The 16,645-nt window shown below is 37.9% G+C and overlaps 1 protein-coding gene across 5 annotated transcripts in view; it reads right to left on the reverse strand.

Moving 5' to 3' along the window:
- Nucleotides 1-974: 974 nt before the first annotated feature.
- The window catches only part of fsd1l (fibronectin type III and SPRY domain containing 1-like), a 74,726-nt gene continuing 59,055 nt past the window's right edge, over nt 975-16,645 (reverse strand). For 3 of the 5 annotated variants that reach the window (XM_073023867.1, XM_073073051.1, XM_073023885.1), the window contains 4 exons: nt 15,410-15,510; nt 10,265-10,516; nt 6,096-6,184; nt 975-4,126 (listed from right to left, as the gene is read on the reverse strand). In XM_073023867.1, coding sequence (XP_072879968.1) covers nt 4,004-4,126; nt 6,096-6,184; nt 10,265-10,516; nt 15,410-15,510 — 565 coding nt within the window. In that variant the 3' untranslated portion in view covers nt 975-4,003. The remainder of the gene's footprint in view (nt 4,127-6,095; nt 6,185-10,264; nt 10,517-15,409; nt 15,511-16,645) is intronic. The other 2 variants (XM_073023876.1, XM_073023858.1) reach the window with 1 other exon arrangement.

Raw genomic sequence — 16,645 nt, forward strand, 5'->3', positions numbered from 1 at the left:
CATGAAAACACCAATGTCCGGGAATGGGCAAGTCTACAAAAAGTGGCAGATACAGCTCAGACCATCACAAAACCACCCCCATCATTGAGCACATATACAAGGAGTGCAGCCAGAAGGCAGCAGTATCGATCAAGGACACCCATTATCCTGGCCATGTTCTCTTTTCACATTACCATTGGGCAAGAGGTACAGGAGTCTTAGGGCCCACATCACCAGGTTCAGGAACTGTTATTACCCTACAACCATCAGGCTTCTGAACCAGTAAGGATAACTTCACTCACCTCAGTGCTGAACTAACTCCACAACCTATAGACTCACTTTCAAGGACTCTACAATTATTTGTATTATTTATTTAGTTTTATTTGCTTAATTTGTCTGCTTTTGCACATTGGTTGTTTGTCAGTCTTTATTAATAGTTTTTCATAAATTATATTTTAATATTTAATTTTCTTAGACATTCACAGGAAAATAACCTCAAGGTAGTATATTGTGACACGCACATAATTTGAAAATAAAGTTACTTTGATATAGATCAAGACATATAAAATTACAAGTTATTGGATTCTAGTACAGTCCAGAATCCAACTGCAAATTTGCTGCAGCAATGCAGAGACCAAAATCCTAAACTCATACAAGTTGAAATTAACACCCTATGTGCTGATACCAAATCAGAAATAGTTTGCAGTTAATTGAATCAATTTAACCATCTATATATTAATCTACAGTATTATGGAATGGGGTTACATATTGTGAACACAAATGTATTCAATATTGGTAAATGTTTTAAGTATGCAGTAGGATGATGTCACTTGATCTACCTAGCTTACCTATACTTAAAACTGACAGAACTAATGAAACAAGATAATTGTACCCCTTCCCTGAGAACACTGGTCTATAGGTGTTCAATAATGAGTGGTTGTCTTATGCTTTCCATCACCAATTCGACAAACTATAAATAATCAAATGCAGACCAATGTTTTCAAAGCAGGTTTTATTGTGTAGATGGCATAGCTACCACTATTTTTTGCTGTATATTTGGTAATTACTCTAACCCTGAGTAAATTAAACTACTATTGAAAGTTAAAACATCTGCGATACAAGCACTCTTATTTTACAGACTTGGGGGGGGGGGCAGGGGCGAATATTCAATTGTAACAATTAGAAACAAGCATTATATTAAAACAAGAAAGTTCAATTTAAAACAGATATTGTTCACTCAGCAGGACCTAAACCAAATGCTAGTAACTCTGCATCAATTATGGTGTGGTGGAGAATAAGAGAAATACAAGACAGGGTAAATGAGATGTGAACTTTTGCAGCATATTTGCAGATCACATGATGTTCATTTATAATTGCTTTGTTGCAGTCTGCGTAATTACAGTTCACTTGCATACATTACACAACTCTAGCCAACAATAAGTATATCTGATGAATTTACAGCAGAGGACAAATTAGAAGCCCCACAATGCAGAGAAAAGATGCAAAGTTACTTGCTGCAGTTCAATAATACAATCGCTAATAGGATCATTTGGAACAGTTCATCATAACACTTGTTACAGTAAGCATTATCTACATTTAAAAGTGTCATTATACTTCCTCCTGATGAACTTATACAGTTTGTGGCACAATTACAGTGGTAAATATCTAACTGAAATAAATGGTTACTTGATCAGCATCTTCCAAAGCAGAAACACTAAGTGGTCAAAAACACTATCACCATACTTCCTTTTTATAAGGCCAAATGCATTAAGTATCTTAGATATTCAATTCATTCACATTAACAGGAGTAAAATTGGAGATAATATTTGAGTCATTAAAATTTGACTAAATAAATTTGAATTGTATGCTTATCAATGTGTCATTTATTCATTCTAGAACATTACGCTACTTTTGTTTAGGACAAAGACTAATGTTCGAGATAACACAGTGAAGGAATTAGCCTATTATTGTACAAGTGATACATATCCCAAAGAAACCATAGGCAATAAGTATAAAACTAAAGGTTAATACAATGAAAAGGGTAGATGCTGACAGTTTGTAGTAGGTGGCAGTATTACAGTAGTTTACACCAAGTTATAGGCACTCGCTAATCAATGGTAAAAGAATCTCACACTTAGTAATATTCTTTAATACAGCTGAGAGAATAATTTATAATTACTATTTTGTACTTTAAGAATATGAGAAGGATATAACAGGTTCATTTGGATAATTTAATAACCGTTTGATATCTCCTGCTTCATTAAAAGGAAATATGAATTTACAGTACTGACATCTTTGACTAAAATCGAGAACACGATGAATACCTGTTTCAGTGCTAAGCTATTTGCCTTCTGGCACTATTAAACCTGCAATCATTTGCCCTGCTGCTATCTCTAAATGAATGATTCTTCCAATATCACTCCCTTTATCTTAATTGGTATTCTGGAATTGAAGTAAACTAGTAAAACTAAACCCTAACCATTTAGAACCATTACAAAATACAGTAATGCAAGTTTATTTAGAAAATAAATTGAACATAAATAAAAGCTACCTGGATGAAGGTGGAGAGCAAAAACTGGAATGGAAATAAACATTTGACATTCTTAAAGTGCATGACGACTTGAAATGATGCTCACTTCCACGTTTTGCTTAACAGTATTTATTTTCAATTAAATAACCTAAGATTCGGAGATGTGATGTGGCAAACTGTCAACAACTAATTACAATTTGATCCAAAATTCAGATTCATCAGTTCTAACAGGAGAAACAAGGCCCTGTCTTGACCCATGGATTGCAAGTTAGAACACAGATTTGAGCTAGGAGCTCCTGGGAACAGAAATTCAATGAGATGGTTTGACAGACTGATTGGAAATGATGATTAAGGATATGTTGGAAATAATTCAAAGTAGAATAATGCTGTCAGAAAAAACAAGTTGTCTGATGAAAGTACGGGAACTATATAAGTTGGCAAATTCATCCATTATACAATAAGGATGAAAGTTGAGACTTTTACAAGATATTTGTCTTTCTGACATCTTAAGGAAGCCATAGCTTCATAGGCACTAATATTAGACAGACAGCATGCACACTGTGCATTGTAGAGAGGGTATAGTGTTTCTTCTTTACACAGCTCAGTAAGTTAAATGTCATTCCACATTTGTTCACAGCTTCAGTACGTTAGTATGCAAATTTACCAGTCAACTGGTTCAACAATTCTCCAGTGCTAGTTAATATAGCTCATGAAGTACACTAATGATTTCATTTGTTAATTTATTGATAAAATCCAACTCTGCATCCAAGGAGTTTGGAGATTTAACTATTGTGATGCTGCACTATGATGAAGCAGTATTAATGAAAAGTCCTCACCAGCAAACACTTTTACGATGACTACTTACCTTGCTATGGTTTTAGATTTCCTTAATTTACACTTCAAGTTGCATTAAATAAGGCAGCTTTAAAACATGTACACACTGAAAGACAAATTTAAATATCATGCTTTGGTGTTTTTGTAGTTTTGTGCAATCATTGCGTTCAGTTTGATCACCAAACGTTCCAATTCCAGTAGGCAATCAAGTCCTGACATCCTAGGCAATTTAGCTCACCCTAAAGGAAGAATGAAACATTTCTCCACCATTCCTCTAGGTCAGTTTTATATGCTAAGTCAATGAATCAATTTAGTTCCTTTTGTGATTTTTACATGTTCCTTCTAGCTAAAGGAATAATGGCATGAGTACAGAGTGCACAGAGGTTAAAAACCTAAAGTGCATGTAAACTATACAGAAATGAATGGTTTTGAAATTCATGAACACATGGGCATGGTTGACTATGGATGTAACCCTGAGTTACGATTCAGCACTTGTCTAGTACACACTGAAAACTTCTGATGTAACTGGGTGCATAAGAAGAAACAAAGAGTGGGATTGTTCTATCGTATCCAGACTTCTACTGTTTGTATGACAGATTTTCAAATTAGTGAAAAACTAAAAATCACACCACTCCATGTAGGTTACTCTCATGCACTTGATTACTGAACAAGAGTAATTAAACTGTTTGCAGAGCCACTCAATCCACCTTCACCCTTCTGGAGGGATTTTATAATACTTGGTACTTGGAGTCCTGTGTACAAGCTTAGGCCACCACACCAGACCTGCACGAGGAGGAAAATGTCAATAATTTATCAGTCAGATATTTCTGAAAGCATATAGTCAACATGTTTGTTCCACAATAATGAAGCTCATAATACATTTTAATGGTAAAATATGCTATTAAAGAAGCACAGAATGGTCACAGCAAAGCAGGGAACCTATCAGCCCATCATGCTCATGCTAGCTTCCCAGCAACCTTTCTCTGTAGCCTTGAAATTAATTTCTTTACCATATACTTATTGAATGAAATCCCTCACAAATCATGGCTAGCAACAAATCATTCCTGATTCTAACTATAAACTAGAAGTCAAAATAAGGTGGGGGAGGGGAGGAAGTAGTACAAGGTGGCAGGTGATAGGTGAAACTGGGAGAGGGGGAGGGTGGAGCAAAGAGCTGGGGAGTTGATTGGTCAAAGAGATAAAGGGGTGAAGGAGGAACCTGATAGGAGAAGAAAGAAGTCCATGGCAGAAAGGGAAGGGGGAGGAGGAAAGCTGTATCCTCCTGTACATTGATGACACCCAATGCACTGTAGATCGGGAAACCTCTTTGTCCAGCACCTCCACTTTGTCTGCCACGAAACACAGGATTTCCTAGTGACCACCCATTTCAATTCTACTTCCCATTCCCATATGCCTTGGCCCAAAACATCAACTGTTTATTCCCATCCATAGATGCTGCCTGATCTGCTGAGCTTCTCCAGTATCCATTATCCTCCAGTATGCATTATTCTTGTAAACCTTTTCTGTATACCCTTATTGGCTTACAGCCTTCCTTTAATGTGGTGATCAGAATGGAACACAATACTTTAGCTGAGGCTAAGGGTTCAGCATGTCTATCCTCCTTTTATACTCTCTGCTTTGGTTGATAAAGCCCAGAAATACGTATATTTTCTCAACTTGTTCTGCCACTAGTGTATTCTGTAAGGTCCTTTGCTCCTGAATACCTTTTAGAACAATATATTGCCTCTCCTCATGCTTCAGAGTGCACTATCATTTCTATACATTAAACTTATCTTCAATGCTTTTTCCCACTGCATCACTTTCTTTATCATGTTGCAAAACACTTTCAAGTTACATGTTATTCATACACCTAGAAACTGTGGTTTGCACCCTTATTCAAATGCATTAATACAGAGAAAAATTGGCCTTTATACCAAACCCCAGCGGATTGTCACTCTTAACCTTATTCTAGTCTGATAAACAACAATTCACCATGACCTTCTGTGCCAAATTCACTTTCATGCTATCAATGTCCCATTTATGGGATGTATTCCAAATTGGCTGATAAGCCTGTTACGTGGCACCTTATCAAAAATGGAAGTTCAAGCGCACCATGTTGCCTACATTTATCGGCACTATATTGGGCAGAATCTTTTAATTCACAAAGAAAGGCTATTGAGCTTATTTATAAAATTATTTAAATATTTTGTAATATATTTGTTTCTCATGTCGTGATAGCATAGTGGTTACACTTTACAGTACCAGCGACCTGGGTTCAATTCCCATCGCAATCTGTAATGAGTTAGCATGTTCTCCCCATGATTGCGTGGGTTTCCTCCACATACTCCAGTTTCCTCCCACAGTCCAAAGACGTCCCGGTTGGTAAGTTAATTGCTCATTGTAAATTTTCTCATGATTAGGCTAGGGTTAAATCGGGAGTTGTTGGGCAGCACAGCTCAAAGGGCTGGAAGGGCCTATTCCACACTGTATTTCAATAAAAAAGTTTAAAAATAGAAAACTTCCAAGGGTCCGAAATTCCTATAATCGTCCTAGAATTTTTAATTTAATGTACTAATATCAAATACATTGGGGCTATACTAATTTTGCCTATGCATTATTTATAGAAATACAATTGATCATTTTTACAAAATTAGGTCTGCTTTGTCACCAGATTTAAGATTCTAAGAATTATAGCACTTTATAAACCATTAAGCAAAACTATTCTTTGGCAAAACATTGATCAGTCACTTACCATAAATGCAGGAACTACTGGTTGAGTAAATTTTGCCTTGAAAGTATGTAATAATTGCTTTGTATCAGCATTATAAAAGGAAATTTGACCTGCAAAAGCAAAATGTTTATTTACATTTATTTCTTAGAAGTGAAACAAAGTTAATTTAAGCATTAGATAATTATACAAACTAAAAGATGGCTTCCACAATTAATTTGTGTACAATTATCTATAGAGAGTAGTAGTAACACAAGATACTGTAATAACATAATTGCCAGTACAATTTGATGCCAAACCACAGATGCTTGATCACATAAAGTTTAGTCAAACAGGCACATTTTAAGGAAGAAATCAAGGAAATTACACAAACAGAAAGAATAGGAATGTTAGCACTGAGATGCCCCACATCAGCCTTTAATAGTAAAGAAAACCTCCCAATTGCCTTTTGCATTGTATGTTAAGATTGTATCACTGATTACTAACATTTTTCTACCACAGACTTTCAAAACATTTTCAGACAAAAGTTATTAACCTTATATTCCTCTACAGGATATTCTACCTCCAACCTAAACACTGAAAACTAGGGGGAATGAACAGGCAATTTTTTAAGTTGACACCAAGTATTGCCACTGGTAATCATTGCTGTAGTTTTAGCTAATTACAATTCCGATCAACAACTTGGGACATATGAGGACATGCCAGATGCTTCAATTGCTTTTGGTGGCATTTAATTCTTAACCACTCTCCAGGTAAATATCTTACAATTCTGAATATATCAGCTCTATACATACATTATCTCCATTTTTCGATTTCTCTACCAACTGGATGCATTTTCTCTTAAGATTTGTAAACTTTAAAGGATAAAGGTCAATACAATATTCCTAAATCTTACTTATTTCAGCAAAAAACATCCCCAGCCTATTGAACCATTTCTTACTTTTCAGGAAGCTTTTGATAGGGTCCTACACAAGAGATTAGCATAGAAAATTAAAGTATGATAGGATAGTAAAGTAGGACAAAGTGCTAATAGATTGAGAACTGGTTGACCAACAAGAAACAATCAATAGGGTCCTTTTCTGAGTGGAAGGCTTTGACTAGTATGGATATCAGAGCTAGGATAGCAGCTATTATCAATATACTGTCTATTAATGATTTGAAGGAGGGAATTAAATGTAACATCAATAAGCTCAGCAAGGACACAAAGTTGGGAAAGAGGGTGAACTCTGTAGAAGTTGTAGAAAAACCCGTCAAATGAGTGGATAGATACACTAATGCTGATATCTATGAGCATATTCACTTTGATGGCAATAACAAGACATGACAGCACATTGAAACAGTGGGAGATGCAACAAAACTTGAGTGTCCTTATGCACCAGATGCAGTATTCAGTTGAAGAAAATTGAATGCTGGTCTTCATAGTAAAAGGAGTTGAGTATAGGAACAGGGATGCCTTACTGCAATTGTAAAGGGTCTCAGTGAGATCAAACCTTCAGTGTGTGCATGTTTTTTCAAAAGTCCCAGCCAAGGAAGGATGCTCTTGTTCTAGTAGGGGATTAGGTAAAGATTTACCAGACTGAACTCTGGGATGGCAGAACTGACTTATGAAGAATGATTAGATAAATTAGGCTTATGTTTATTAGAATTTAGGTGATCTCAGAAACCCATAAAGTTCAAATGTAATTTCTAAGATAATAGATTAGACACAGGAAGGAGACAAAAGATTTGAAGATGCTGAGAAATGGAGCAAAAATCAAGTTGCTGGAGTAACTCAGGCAGTACCTGTGGAGGCAAAGGTATGCAGGGTCTCAAATTGATCCTTTGCCTCCACAGATGCTGCTCCAGTTACTCTAACAGATCTTTCACATTTAGCAAAGCAGGGCAGAACAGGGTTCATTCAAATATAGAGAGTAAACTGACAAAGATGAAGAAAAATGTCTTCTCTCAGAAAGTGATGCTTTGTGAAATTCTCTACCACAGAAAGCAGTTAAAGTCAAAGTGTTAAATATATTCAAATAGGAGGTTGGTTTTTCTCTTAGAGCTAGAAAAATCAGGAGATACGAGTTGCACAGTGGCAGAGCTGATAAAGCTGCAAGCTCAAAGCTCCAACTACCCAGGTATGATTTCACCTATTATGCCTTCTGGGTCAAGTGCACACATTCTCACTGTATTTGCATGGCTTTTCTCCTGCATTCTAAAGACTTGCCAGGTTAAATTGCCCCTAATGTATGGATGAGTGGTAGAATGAAGGTGGATGAGTTGATGGCAAAATAGGGAGAAGAAAATAGGATCAGTGTAAACATTGTTGTTTAATGTTGTTTGTGGACTCAGTAGACCACTGAGTTGTCTCCATATGACTTTATATGGGGAGAAAGCAGGACTTCAGTACTGAATACAGATGATCAGCCATGATCATACTGAGTTATGGAGCAGTCTGTAAGGGGAATGGAATGCTGTTTTCTGTATTTTGAAGAGTATGTTGTGTTAGTTTTGATAGTACTTGTACCATCATTACATTTTGTGAAATATTAACAGTTCTGCAGAGCAAAGCTTTACACAAAATGTGATCAAATGCATGTGTCGCTTTTCAACTCCATCCCTCTAGTATAAAGACAGGTTATTGTTAATAGCCTCACTAACCTGCATTGCTACATTTATTAATTTCTGCACCTGTACTACTGGATCATGTCCTTTAATTCATTCAGACAAACTAAGTAACACAGATAAGAGGGTTGGGAGTGGAACTAGCTGGTCTATTTTTGCATGAAGTTGGTACAGAGTCAATGGGTTAAACTTTGGTGTTGAAACCATTCTGTGATGTTCTGTGCTCAACCACAAAGGTGACAGAAAGTGTCACGACAACAAAGGGATATAGGTTGTCACAGCAACTTACAATCTCTAACATCTATGTATCTTTGAGGACCATTTACGTGCAATGGCAATGCCTGCAGTGGTTCAAGTATGGAGTTGCATAAAAGTGGAGACAGATTTGGAGGCAACATATTTTAGAACTATAGATAGGACAGGTTTTTGCAGGAAGTTGGGGCAGGAAGAACCTGTTGACATGCTCCGTCAAGGGGATCAGGGCAGCAGTTAAGTGGACAAGCTTAGCTTGGACAGGAAACTAGAGAAAAGTGCAAATTCAGCACTGAGAGAAAGATGCAACTCCTTAGTAACTGTGAAAGTAAAAGGAGGAAGGGAAATAGTTTTGGAAGATTGATTTGAGAGACGGGAAGCCAAGGGTATCTTTGTGTTCTGGGATAATGTTAAAACTAAGCAATTTTGGTAGAGGAAACCAGAACCTTATAGTGCCTCAAGACCCACTGATCAACTCTGAAGGGCAAACAAATCCACTCCTAGGCTTATCAAGATCTAACGTGTTATCCAGAACTGTATACTTTGCCTGGTATATGCCAAATATACCAACCAGTGCTAATGTAAACATAGTTTGAGAGAGAAGCCTTGATTAAGTAGATCACAATATCTCCCAAAGCAATGATTTTTATGAAGTAATCTAGATTGTTTCAATTCATGAAATGTTCACTTGAATACAATTTTATAGATCATTGATCTGGTGTTCCCATCCCTGTGCTTAAAATGTTATGAAGGGTATTGGTTTAGACAGATATCAAGATGGAATTCTTTCAGTACCATTATAAGGACAAATGACTGTGCATGTTACTTTCTAAGCTTTTTTCCCTCTGAACTACAGTTGATAATGCAATGTAGTTTGACCTCCAAAATGAGTTTGTATACTCTGATTTCCCACCCACCACTGAATTCACCACAGCATGCAAAATAATGACCCTATTCTGAATTATTTTCATATATTTTAATGTTTTAAGTTTCACTTGCTCTACGCAATTGGCAGTTGCCTCTGATCTGGGCCGACATTTACATGCCGAGCGGCACCTAATTAATTAGCTTGTTTATTTTGCTTTTTTCTTAAAGATGTGCTGGGTGCGTGCCGGCTACCGCTGCATCCCCGCATGCTTCGCGGCCCGATATCGGTCCGCAGCCCAGAGGTTGGGGACCACTGGGCTAGAGTGTCAAGGCAATGGGATTGATCCAGTACTTTCCAGCCCAAAGCTTAATTGACATCAAATCATCACCATAACCCAGCAAAAATAAGGTTAAGACAAGAAATTAGGAAAATAGGAAGAAAGCTTTGATGTCTGTTATAAAAGAGCTACCTCCATCGTAGTCGAGGTATACACCTATTTTATCTGGAACCTGCACATCCATGATTTTGGCTTTGTTGTTGTGTTTAGCAGCAAAGGATGCCTGCAGCCAGTTGTTAATATGAACACACCATGATGTAATAGTCTTCCCCAGCTGATCAAACTTTCCAAGATTTCTGTACGACACACCTATACTATAGGATTTACAATCTTTTTGAGACTTCACTTCCCAATAATGTTGTCCACTTTCGATCACTGCATCTCCTGTGGAGTACAAAAAAAGATGTAAATTTCCTATGGTTGATGCACAAAATTTCACACAAATACTTGGATTTTTATGATATTTTTCACTCAATGAAGCAATTTAGGACTTAGGACTGATGGTCAAGTAATTAAGGCACTAGACATAATTTTCCATGAATTTGTGTCTAGTTGTGTTCGCACTTTTATTCTCTGTATAATCTGTATCTTTTCCTCCTGATGTTGAATCCATGTTTCCTTGCTCTTGGAGACATCAGCTTCACATTCCGTTTTAAGTGTTAACCGAAATAGGACAAAATAGTTGTGTCCTTTTCAGTGTTTTCTGCAGGTTCAATATAATAGCTGTGTCTATTTATTAATCTCAGAATTCCATATGCTTCACCAACTATTTGCTCAACATGCCTACTATACACCAATGTATGTCTAAGTCCTTGTGTTTCTGAGTATTTTTTTTTAAAAATCCTGTTAATTTATATGTTATTGGGAAATTATAATATCCCTCTGACTTTGAGGACCCGGGGCATGAACAGATGCAAACTGGTCCAGGGAGAGGTGTGAGCAGCTGACAAGGAAATGCGTACCACCAGGATGGTAGGAATGGGGCAGAAGCCAGCTTGGACATGGTGGGAGAGTGTACTGAAGCAGGTGGGAAGAGTGTCCAACATCTGGCAGGCAGAACCCCAGAGCATCAAGTTCATGATCCAGGCTGTGTACAACACCCTACCTAGTCCAATGAACCTTTGCTTGGGGCAAAAGTGAGATACCATCATGTACTCTCAGCCCTGTCAGAGGGACACTGGAACACATCCTCAGCAACAGCCTAGAAGTCTTGAGAGAAGGATGCTACTGCTGGCACCGTGACCAGGTGCTGAAGGCAGTGGCAGAAAGCATCTCCTTGGTCATTAACTACAATAGACACTTCCGGCAACCCAGAAAGCCCATAGCCTTTGTCAAAGCTGGAGACTAACCAGAGCACCAGCAGGCTTACTTGTCAAACATCTGCCTGGCAACTGAAAGTCAATCTTAGCAAGCAATTAAAGTTCCCTGATTTCAACGTATCATTATCACTGAGGTTTGTCATGGCTATTCTGTCAGAAATCTCAAAGCAAGTGGTCATGGTAGAATTAAGTGCCTTGTAAAGACCAGATTGAGGTGTTTGAGTGCAAGAAAGCCAAATACCAGGAGCTGGTAGAGCAGTGCCAGAAACAGGGGTGGAGGCACGATGCGAGCCTATACAGGTGGACTGTAGAGGTTTCGTTGGCTGCTCACTCTGCAGAACCTACTCTCTCCTTAGCATTAGGGAGGGTTGCAAAGAGAAGAGCCATCAGGACTGTCTCAGAGGCTGCTGAGCAAGCCTCCAGATGGCTATGGTCAAGAGGTGTGACTGATAGATCAATGCTACTGGGACACAAGCCAGGCCCTGATCAACCCTGGCTGGGTCACCTGAGCAACAGTCGGACATCAAAAATCTCGAAAAGCCTAATACACCCAGGTTACATCATGATGATATGTCCTAGCATCAGCAAGATATAAAATTTGACTTCAACAATAGACATAGCATTCTCAGCTGTTCCAATTAAGTTAAAATTGGTTTTTCCAGACTCCTGGCAGAATCAGACTAGCTAAGAAGCAGATCTAACTCATTTGACACTGCCTGTTTGAAGTTCAGTGTAATAAAACCTGATGGATTTACTTTAAATAATCAATTATATTGAACAATTGTAAGATTAATATTCTACAAATTAGCAGACATTGCTTACTTATTTAGTCACATCACAGAGGTAACAATGAAACCTTTCTTCAAAAGAAAAATCAGTGTACCCATCTCTCAAATAAATTCTTACAATTCAAAAACAGTATTTTGTTTTGCAGGTAAATGAATTCCTGTGTCAGGATGATGACCAGTAGACATTTCAGAGTCCTTATAGATTTCCTCCCCGAAGGACATTGGTGAACTAAGTGGTTTTAAAGACAATCCTTTGGTTTTATGGTCATTAGCAACATCTAATTCCAGATTCTTAACTGAAACCCTGAGGAAGGGTCTTAGCCCAAAATGTTGACTTTTTATTCTTTTTCCATAGATTTGCCTGGCCTGCTGAGTTCCTCTAGCATTTTGTGAGTACTACTTTGATTTCCAGCATCTGCAGATTTTATCTTGTTTGTATTAACTGAATTTAACATTTTGCAGCTACCAGAGCTGGTGGTTGCCAGTCCAGGTTACTAGTTCAGTAATTCAACCACCTTCCTACTGGAATAGCTATTACTGGGTAGAAGATAGTTTCAGCTGCTTTTAAAAACCACAATACTGGCAGTAACTCCCCCTCCCCAGGCTAATGGTAAGGCTAATAATGATTATATGTATTAATGTGTTTATATTCATCACTTGGAGTTGAAAGCCAAAAAGCAGAGATACAAAAAAAAACCTAGATCTAATTCTGTCCCACCTAAAATAAACAGATAAACAGCTATCATCTTAAATACCTTCCCAATTCTAATATTTTCATTGTGTACTTTCTTCACAACCCAGACACACTGGCACACATATTCAAGCCACAATGCACAATATAATGAACTCATCTAAATTCAAATGACATTCATTCTCCAGCAATATGGAAAGTATCATCAGAATGCAAGATTTATTTGTTTCAGAAGGGATAGGGAGAGAGTGGCATTGCTAATCAGGGATAATATCACAGCTGCAGAAAGGGAGGACATCATGGAAAGATCATCTACTGAGTCAATGTGAGTGGAAGTCAGAAGCGGGAAGGAAGCAATCACTCAACTGGGAATATTCTAGGGACTCCCCCCCCCCCCCCCCCCCCACCACCAATAGCAACAGAGATAGTGAGGAGCAGATTAGGAGGCAGATAATGGAAGGTGGAAAAAAAAGTTTGTTGTCATGGGTCACCTCAACTTCCTTAATTTGGTTGGCACCTCTGTGCAAATGGTTTAGATGAGGCAGAATTTGTTAGGTGTGCCCAGGAAGGATTCCTGAACTGGAGAAGAGGCTATACTAGGAGGGCTGTAGATAGTTGGAAGGAAGCCAGGAAGAGATGAAAAATGGACTTACAAATCCTTGGTGAGTAGGATTAAAGGAAAAATCACAAAGCATTCTAGATGTATGTGAAGAACTGGAAGATAATTAGAATAAGGGTAGGACTTATCAGGGATATAAGAGGAAATAAGCCTGGAGTCGAAGGAGGTAGGGGAGGTCCTTAACTAGTACTTTGCTTCAGTATTCACTGAGAGGGACCTTGACAAATGTGAAGGCAGTGTAAATCAGGTTGATATGCTGGAATATGTTGACATTAAGAACGAAGATGTGCTGAAATTTTTGAAAAATATTAGTATAGATAACTCCCCAGAGCTGGATGAGATATACCCAGATTACTAAGGGAAGCAAGGGAAGAGATTGCTGAGGCTTTGCTAATGCCTGTTTGTCTCCTCACTAGCCACAGGAGTAGTACCAGATGATTGGAGAGTGGCAAAAATTATTCCTTTCTTCAAGAAAGTTAACAGGGATAACACTGAGAATTATAGATCAGTGGTGGGCAAACAAATGGGGAGGATTATTAGAAACGGGACTTAAGTTGATTTGGAGAAGCATAATCCGATTAGGGATAGTCAGCATTGCTTTGTGATGGGCAGGTTATGCCTTGCGAGCCTGATTGAATTCTTCAAGGAAGTGACAAAACAAATTGATGAAGGTTGAGCAACAGATGAGGTGTATACAGAGTTTAGTAAGGCATTTGTTAAGGTTTCCCATGGTAGGCTCATTCAGAAAGTCAAGAGGCAGAATTCAGGGAAACTTGGCTGCATAGATTCAGAAATGGCTTGCCCACATAAGGCATATGGAGCTCCAGGAAGAATGTGCTCCATCCGTAGTAGATGGAATGTAATCTGCCTGGAGGTCAATGACCAGTGGTGTTCCACAGGGATTTGTTCTTGGGACCTCTGGTCTTTATGAATTTTATAAATGACTTGGTTGAGAAAGTGGAAGAGTGGGTTCATAAGTTTGCAGAGGACATGAAGGTTGGTGGAGTAGTGGATAGTGTCGCAGGATAAACCAGGTCATTACAGGATGCAGAACTGGGCTAAGAGGTGGCAGATGTAGTTCAATCCAGAAAATTGTGAAGGTCGAATTTGAAGCAGAGTACAGGGTTAATGGCAGGATTCCTGGTGTGAAAAAAAAGAGGGTACTTGAGGCTCACATCCATAGATCTCTCAAAGTTGTTGTGCAAGTTGATAGGGTAGTAAAGAAGGCATATGGTGCATTAGCCTTCATTAGTTGGGGAATTGTGTTCCAAGATCCGTGAGGTAATGTTGCAGCTTCTATAAAACTGTAGTAAGTCCACATTTGGAGCATTGTGTTCAGTTCTCATCCATTCATTTATAGGAAGGATGTGGAAGCCTTATTGAGGATGCAGAGAAGATTTACCAGGATGCTGCCTTATGAGAGCATGTCTTATGAGGATAGTTTGAGTGAGGTATGGCTTTTCTCTTTGGAGTGGAGTTCAGAGGTGACTTAGTAGATACATACAAGTTCATAAAAGACATGGACAGAGTGCACAGCCAGAGAAGAATTCTCTGGCAAAAATAAATGGCTGATATGAGATGGTACAATTTTAGCATGATCTGAAAAAAGTATTGGGGGTGTATGAAGGGGATATAGTTTTGTTTTTATTAATTACACAGAGACTGGTGGGTGCATGGACCACCAGGGGTGATAATAGAGGTAGATACATTAGGGACATTTAAGGGACTCCTTAAATAGACATACAGATGAAAGAAAAATGGAGAGCTATCTGGGAGGGAAGGGTTAGATTTTAGAGTATGTTAACAGGTTGGCACATCATGGGCCGAAAGGCCTGTACTGTGCTGTGCTCTATGCTTTACCTAATACTGTATACGATTCACCACAAAAACGATCACGATTGCTCCTTCCTGATCCTGGTCGGCAGGACATGGATGTCCTTTTTGGTGACGGTGTACCACTTCTGTAAGAAAATTAAAGGAAACCAACGTCAACTTGTATCCAATAAATGAGCCAAAATGACGAAGTATTAGAAACAATCACAAACCGAGAGAAGCTTACATTCCAGTGTTCATTTTGGATAAGTGTGTTATTTAATCTGCAATTTTTAAAAAACTCTTTATTTAACAAGATTTTAGGTAGAGCTCATGGGATAAGTGAGTAACTACAATTAACTGCAAAAACCCTGTAACATTTCTATCAGCAAATTTCTAAATATTTTATTCAGGCTATTCTAAAACTCCATCAGCATTTGGTAACGTTTGTATAGCTAACCTCTCAGCCCAATCCTGCTTTTATAAGCACCTTTAAATAGCTGTCCAAGGACTATGGCAAAGGTTTACTGAATTATCAGTTCAGTGTTTGATAGTCTGGGTAAAGTGAATGACAAACATGCATGTGGAGGAGTGGGTTAAATTAAAAATAGAACAGACGTAATTTAAGGCAAGCAAAACTTACCAGAGAATGAAAATGAATCCGCAGGGAAGAAAGAACAAAGAAGTTAACATTGGAGTTATGATGGATTGTTAGAGGAATGCCTAAAGTGTTCACTTTAGCTCCCAAGACTGGAAGATGTAATACTGGTGTCCATCAGATAATCTAGAACCCCACCAAAATGAATGTGATGTTATACTGAAAAGTAAAGTAGTATTAAGCCATATTTCTATATTAGATTTATAAATTTATGAAACACTCTTCCTTGCAAGATAAATCTACTTCAAAAAGTGTACCTTATTTAAATCTCACAGAATGTTCATAATCACTAATAAGTGGTATACCCTCAGAAATGAAATGCATATGGAAGGATTTATCATTCTATACCACTGATGCTTTATATAAGATGGGTACTATTCAGGAAATAAACTATAAACAGCTGATAAATTCAACTGTCGGAAACAGCACTTCTGCACAATCATTTTGAGAGGCAAGTACAATCAATTTTCATTTAAGAGGTATGCTTTTATTATAAAATTAAATTAACTTATTTACTGGAGTGGAAGAGCTGATAAATACAGCTATTTTTGGGAAATCACTGCACAAAACAAGATTTTCAATAAATTTTACTAGATTTATTTCTTCCCAGATGATTGTAGCTATGT

This window comes from Hemitrygon akajei, chromosome 2 (genome assembly GCF_048418815.1).
Source record: "Hemitrygon akajei chromosome 2, sHemAka1.3, whole genome shotgun sequence".
Taxonomy (NCBI): Eukaryota; Metazoa; Chordata; class Chondrichthyes; order Myliobatiformes; family Dasyatidae; genus Hemitrygon; species Hemitrygon akajei.